Here is a 7,604-nt window from a genome sequence, read left to right as displayed (position 1 = left end):
AGGGCATCTCGCGTTTTTCAAGTGGGAGAGAATGTAAGATTCCTCCCCAGCCCCTCAAAATGTCCAGCATCTTTCCCTGTAATCAATCCCTCCTTAGAAATATAAAAGACCTTGTTTCTAACTATTTTAACCTAGAGAGAGAAAATATTCTAGAGAGAGAATACTCAGATTTTTAACATTTTTGGATAAAAATTTATTTCATCTTATTAAAATAAGTTCCCCTGAAACAGAAATTCAAAAAGAACTTTCCAATGTGCAATTGGAATTAATTGGAAATGGGTATAAAGAACCTTAGTCTAAGGGTCTAGATTTTCAGAAATCTTTGGATTATGGTCCAATTAAGGTTCCTATGAGCCAATAGGATCAATCCATGTGGGAAGGAGATAAATCCAATTTTGTAAAATAAGATACCCAAAAATGAGTAAATGCTCACATAAGATGAAGAGTTGACTATGTACACAGTTTATTAGTAAAAAACTATGAGCAATATTAAAAATATGAGATATTTTGGGTATCCAAAATTAAGTAAATGCTCACATAAGATGAAGAGTTGAAAATGTACAAGGTTTATTAGTAAAAAAAACTATGAGCAATATTAAAAATATGAGATATTTTGGGTATAATCATTCCATTTTGACACATATGTAAGGAGGGGAGTCCATTAAAGGAGGTGCATATTTCACATGCTTGAATGAGTTTTAAACTCAAAAATAATGTGATATTTTTATCTCTCCTCTCTCTTGAACCAAACCAAATAAAAAAGGAACCAAACCGAATCAAAAAGGAACCAAACTAGGTCCAAACCTAGTACAAATTCAACCAAACTGAAATTTGAAAAATTCTAGAAATCAGTTGGTCTTGGTTAGAGCCTCCCTCTCCTATAAATAGAACATGAGTCCTTTGAAAAAAAAAAAGAAGGGAAGGAGGAGAATTTTACTATACTAGAACTATGCTGAAATAATACTAATTTTTACTATTCTCTAAAATTCTCTCCAATTTGTGAGAAATTGGAGCTTCCCTCTTTCTTCAATCCCCATTGGTGGCTCCATCAACATACTAAACCAATTGATTGGTTGGGGGCCTCTACCATGAACAAAGAATCAAGCAATTTGGATGGTAAGTGGTGAATTTTGAGCTTTTCTATAATCTCTCAATGTTTCTCTCTTCTCAACCCCTCTCAAGCTTGAGAAGCTTAATTGGAATGGTTTTTGAATGCTATTGAAGTTAATTGATGAATGGTAGTAAAGAATTACATAAATTGATGAATGCTATTGAAGTTAATTGATGAATGATAATGCTATAGAAGTAATTAATGAATGTTAGTAAAGAATTACATAAATTTCCATTTATGCTTAATTCTAATGGTTTTTATGTAATATCTCCCTCTCACTCAAGAAATGGTCATACTAATATCTCCCTCTCACTCAAGAAATGGTCATACTCATGACCTATTTTCCTTAATCCAAGATTAATCTATGCTTAAGACCAAATTAATGGCTTTCCCTATGCTTTTAGATTATATATTTCATGAATATTGATGATTCAATCTATTATGGATTAATGATCCAATTAGGGATCATTCTAACCATTTCCTTGATGATAAGCTTTATCTTTTAAGATAATTGAGATTTATCAGTCATAGCAGCGGAGCTATGGTAATTTTTAAAAAAAAATTACACATAAAATAATTTCATTCAAAGCATGAAAAGAGGACTTCCTACCATATTCTAGGAATTATCATCCTAGATTAATTAAAAGAATTTTATTGTAATCATGGAGATGTGGATGTATGCATGTAGATGTAGATGTATATATGTGGATGTGAATGTGGAGGTGGATGTATGCATGTAGATGTAGATGTATGGATGTGAATGAAAATGTAGATGTAGATGTATAGATGTGGATGTGAATGTGGAGGTGGATGTATGCATGTAGATGTCGATGTATGGATGTGAATGTGAATGAGGATGTGGATGTATGCATAGAGATGTGGATGTATGCATGTAGATGTAGATGTATAGATGTGGATGTGAATGTGAATGTGGAGGTGGATGTATGCATGTAGATGTAGATGTATAGATGTGGATGTGAATGTGGAGGTGGATGTATGCATGTAGATGTAGATGTATGGATGTGAATGTGAATGAGGATGTGGATGTATGCATGGAGATGTGGATGTATGCATGTAGATATAGATGTATAGATGTGGATGTGAATGTGGAGGTGGATGTATGCATGTAGATGTAGACGTATGGATGTGAATGGGAATGTAGATGTAGATGTATAGATGTGGATGTGAATGTGAATGTGGAGGTGGATGTATGCATGTAGATATAGATGTATGGATGTGAAAGTGAATGAGGATGTGGATGTATGCATGAAGATGTGGATGTATGCATGTAGATGTAGATGTATAGATGTGGATGTGAATGTGGAGGTGGATGTATGCATGTAGATGTAGATGTATGGATGTAAATGTGGAGGTGAATGTATAGATGTGGATGTGAATGTGGAGGTGGATGTATGCATGTAGATGTAGATGTATGGATGTGAATGGGAATGTAGATGTAGATGTGAATGTGGAGGTGGATGTATGCATGTAGATGTAGATGTATGGATGTGAATGTGAATGTGGATGTGGATGTATGCATGGAGATGTGGATGTATGCATGTAGATGTAGATGTATGGATGTGAATGGGAATGTAGATGTAGATGTATAGATGTGGATGTGAATGTGGAGGTGGATGTATGCATGTAGATGTAGATGTATGGATGTGAATGTGAATGTGGATGTGGATGTATGCATGGAGATGTGGATGTATGCATATAGATGTGGATGTATGGATGTGAATGTGCATGTAGATGTGGATGTATGGATGAGGATGCATGAATGAGCATGTAGATGTGGATGTATGAATGTGGATGTGGATGTATGCATGTAGATGTGAATGTATGCATATAAATGTGGATGTATGGATGTAAATGTACATGTAGATTGGGTTAATGTGGAAAAATGAGAGTTAATATAGAAACTGTATTTGTAAACTGTTTGTAAATGCTGTTTGCAAATGGCTGTTTTATGTCAAGAATGCTAGGGAAGCATTTTGACCGTCTTGTGATTAAGGTCGTGGAGACCTAACTAATAAAGTTGCAACTGCTGATGGAGATTCAATGGAGGACATCTCGCGTAGCAAAGTCCGCCGAGGTCTTGACGAGCCTCGGTTCGATTAAAATGGTGAGCTTCCGGTACGGTGGATGAGGGACCAAGGAAGCGGCCTATGCGTGAAGCGCTAGGTCACGTGCGAAGGATCCTAGAGGGTGCTGACCATACGGTGCTCGGGCTCTGGGTCGCCTAGGATACCCACGCGTGCGTCGAGGAAGATATTGGAACAAGGAGTAAGAGTTGTTTTCTAAAACCGGGCATGGATCTGGTTGATTGACCTTGCTGGTCTTCATTGGATGAGTCCATGGCTCTTTATATGGATCTGTTGGTTGATCTTGCTGATCTTCAACGAGATTCCATCTTGATTTTTTATTAGTGAATATATTGCCGAGTATTATGGGCTAGGAACTATTGAAAAGGCCCCTGAGTGGACAGGTGGTGAGCGTTCTGGTTGCCAATGATGCCATAGATACTCTGATGAAGGAATGATAGGAAATTAAGAATCAACCGGATAATTTGGAAGATTGTGATCAGTGATACTATGGTTTCATTAAAGGATTGTTTTAAAACTGGTTGAATCTGTGAAAAGGCAATTTCATATTGGGTGTGTGAGTGGTGTGACTAGTTTTATTTTTGCATGAACATCCGGCTAGGGGGCCTGGGAACTCTTTTCCCTGGTACCCGGGACAAAAAAATCAAATTCTAAATTGGACCCCATCACTACAGTGGTTCGGTGGTTGACTAACCCATGGGATTGGATGGGGTTAGGCTGGACTGATGGATCCGTAAATCGAGACTCAATTTCTGTTACTACGATAGATAAAGTAAATCTCGGATAGTAATTGTTCTATGGATAGGAATCATCGGCTGTGCCTCTTGATGGGAAAAAAAGCGTTGATCCCAAATGATCCAAGTGCAAGTTTCTTCCTTGATCTGACCAAGTATCTTTATAGATGCAGTCGGATCAGCTTGATTAGAAATGGTCTTGACTTCATTAGAGTAAAAGTTATCCTGGTGGAATCGCCGATGCTTTCCGGGTAAGGGAAATTTTTCCAAGTTCGGTTTTGGAAAAATTGACGGATTAGTCTCTTGTCCGGATATCCGGGGACGAGGCCCCGAGTGTGGGATCCTGCCCTGCGCAAGATGTGCTAATTCCGCTGCTAGTACCCCGAATCCGTTGCGCGGTGGGAACATGGATCTCACAGCCTACAATAACTTCCAATGCTATATCATTAGTCACAAATTTTGTAAAAGCTATATCGATCATCAAATATTTTGCAAAAGCCTTTCTAGCTGAGGCTCCACAAAAATGTTATTGTCTTATATTGATGTTAAAAGATCTAAAATGCTTTCAAATTCCTAGCATCCTCCCCTCACTTTTCTACTTAACGTTTCCCACTGCCCTTTGCTATTGATCAAAAGCTAAATGTCCTTAGGTATCCGCTTTGGAAGTTCAAGGTCAAGCCTATCCTTTTATCTCATGAAAAGGTGAGCTTTAACAAAAGAAACTTGATAAGGGGAAAATAGTAGAGGCATTTCTCAATAAAATTCTATGTTACCATGTGGTTGTAATCAGCATGAGTATGCTCTCTGCGAATCTCCCTCGCCATTTTTTGTCTAAGGGTATTGGCACTAAAGTATGATAGTTTGAGAGGTTTGAGAGCCTACCACCTTTATTAAAGCACAAAAGAGGATTTAAAGTGAATTGCCATGAAAACAAAATATGACTACATCCTAAAAAACCACACTTGGGACCTTGTAGATCATCCTCTAAGGGGTAAGGTAATTGGATCTAAGTCGTTGAACATCGCCAAATGTTTTGCAAAAGTTAAAGGTTTTAAATTTCAAGAAACTTTTCCTCCCACATTCAAGTTAACCATAATTTGCTAAATTCTTGCATTGGTAGCACAAAGGGGATGGCTTGCTAGAATGATATAGCCATATCAATGAGCCCAATCTCCTAAGCTCTTGAGGGAGTTGCACCCAGCTCATATCGAATCTTAAGCTTTGTAATGAAGGGTAGGGTAAAACATGGACGTAAGCCTATTAAGAGTGCACCATCTTTGGCGTTAGATATCTACTAAAGCATTGCATATCATGTGTAATGTCATGACTACTATGTTTCAAAGAATTGCACCATTTAAAAAAAAGCAAATACAGAAGGACTATCTACATATTGAAAGGGAAACACCTCTATCTTGCAAGGCTTATGCTCCAATTCTATCTACATGCATTAACGGGTGGAGAGATTTAGAGCGAGAGAGATTTTATTTCGTTCCACTTTGTGCACACAAATGCTCAAGCCAAGCTCCTTTGTATATACTTTGAAAGCAATAAAAACCATGACATTGTTGTTTTATAATTTTTTATGTGTTTTAAGTGTTTGTTAAAAAAATTATGATTTTAAAATTCCCAGTTCGAGATTGGTTCCACAAAACCCTTTTCCCTTAATCCAGATTTTCTTAATGAGAATCTAGTGTGGGCATAGATGTGATGCTTTGACTTTAGCCTTGCTAATGAACTTGTCATGAAATTTGAAAGCGCTTGACATGTAGAGTAGAGAGAGGTGCCGAAAAGCTTCTGAAGATTGCATGGAAATCTACAATTCATCAAAATAAAACTTAAAAATTCTTTTGATTGGACACCATTTTTGTGTGTGCTAACCCTAATAATTAAAGCCCCCAAAGTTGAGAGCTCACCAAGGGAGTAGAAAAATGCATGGCACACCATTTTTGTGTGGACTAACGCTAGTTACTAAAGCCCCCAAAGTTGAGAGCTCACCAAGGGAGTAGAAAAATACATGGCACTTTTGAAGGCATTTGGCATTCATTTAATAATTATGCAAATGATAATTAGTGGGCATCCATTTGTGAGGATGACTGACATTTGTTTTATGGTGTGTGTCACAAAAATATTGTCTGGACTAGTTAAGTCATTATAGCTCCGGCTAGTTCTTTCGAACAGTTCAGCTCTTGGTGGCGAAGGGAGCCTGAAGCTGGGCGACGGTGTCGGTAGAGACCTTGAAGGCCTGGGAGAGGACGGCGGAAGGGATGCCGGAGCCGAAGAGAGTGGCGGGGAGGGAGACGGTGCCAGGGTTGGAGCTGCTGAATGAGGCCAAGGCGAAGGCCTTGCTGTAAGAGCTGGGGTTCACCTGGAAGTGCACGAGCCCCTTGGGAAATACGAAAAGGTCGCCCTTTTGAAGCGTCTGATTGAAGAAGTGACCGGCGCTGTCGACCAGGCCCACCATGATGCTGCCATCGACTACGTAGAAGAGTTCAGTGGCGCGCGGGTGGGTGTGGGGGGTGTTTTGGGACCCCGGCTGGAACTCCAAGAGAGCGGCGGAGATGCCCAGGCCGGTCAGTGCCGGGAAGGCGTCCGCGAAGGCCTTGATGGGCTTGAAGGCGCCGGCTGCCGCGTTGGGCCCCCCACGGAAGCCCGTGAAGGTGAAGAAGTTGCCATCCAACATGCTAGCGTTCATCCCCGTGGGCACTGAGAAGTCCGTGGTTAGCTCCGGGTCGCTAGCGCCCGCCATCTGGGGGCACCACCAACGCTAACGCTGCTGCGCACATGAGCAAGGCATAGGAGAACATGGCCATGCTGACGCTGCTGCGGAGGATTGAATGTTATTGGACACACACAACTATGCTGCTGCGGGAGGATTGAATATTATCGCACACACGATGGCCTTGAGACCTATGCTATCGCGTGGCCATATGTAGGCTTTGGCAGAGCTCACACAGAGACAGAGAGAGCGCACTGTAGAAAGCGGACGTTCCAGAGACTCCAGTAGGCGGCAGGTGTTCCAATATCGCCACTTGGAAGGTGAGCGGCACAAGAAAACATGTGCACTCATATAGCACTTAGTTTATGTACAATGTCAAGCAATAGATTCCACCACACTCAATGCATTCATTTTCAGACGAAAAGTCATGTTCACTAGATTACAACCTTGACACCTAAATATAAACCTATGTCCAAACATCTACCTTGATTCAACATTTTCAAGAAACTCATGTTTACGAGATTTCAACCTTGGCACCTAATTATATGGGCAAACCATGGTGCAAGCATTGAACAGCATGCCTAGGTTCTTTCTTTCGATTATTACTCGTGCTAAAAAGCTATCTTGGAATTTAAATGTTAAGGATAATTATCAACTTGAAAGTTCACTCACACTTGGATGGCAATATCATTAATGTTAAGGATAATTATCAACTTGAAAGTCCACTCACACTTGGATGGCAATATCATTAATGCAACTTCAAAGTTTACTCACACTTAGTGGCAACCACGTGACACCTTTTTGATACATCATTCTTGCAATCTTAATGGCGCACCATGGAAAAGGTTTGTTTTCTTAGTGTTTAAAAAAATGTAATCTCATGGGAATGATGACCGTGTGTGAAGAAGCTTCCCAAACACGCTTTTTTCCAAAAAGGG

The 7,604-nt window shown here is 39.8% G+C and overlaps 1 protein-coding gene across 1 annotated transcript; it reads right to left on the bottom strand.

The window, feature by feature from the left end:
* Nucleotides 1–5,873: 5,873 nt before the first annotated feature.
* LOC147612561 (putative germin-like protein 9-2) lies at nucleotides 5,874–6,839 on the bottom strand. Its single transcript, XM_086782811.1, has one exon. It carries the CDS (start codon nucleotides 6,694–6,696, stop codon nucleotides 6,130–6,132), a length of 567 nt encoding a protein of 188 aa, XP_086638937.1. The 5' UTR covers nucleotides 6,697–6,839; the 3' UTR covers nucleotides 5,874–6,129.
* Nucleotides 6,840–7,604: the final 765 nt, after the last annotated feature.

The sequence above is a fragment of the Cibotium barometz genome, chromosome 45 (assembly GCF_041138505.1).
Source record: "Cibotium barometz isolate CiBa-2024 chromosome 45, ASM4113850v1, whole genome shotgun sequence".
In the NCBI taxonomy this organism is placed as follows: domain Eukaryota; kingdom Viridiplantae; phylum Streptophyta; class Polypodiopsida; order Cyatheales; family Cibotiaceae; genus Cibotium; species Cibotium barometz.
This window is presented reverse-complemented; position numbering and strand designations above follow the sequence as displayed.

Excerpts from the sequence above, each read along its gene's own strand:
- LOC147612561 (XM_086782811.1), bottom strand. The coding sequence starts at position 6,696 with ATGGCGGGCGCTAGCGACCCGGAGCTAACCACGGACTTCTCAGTGCCC.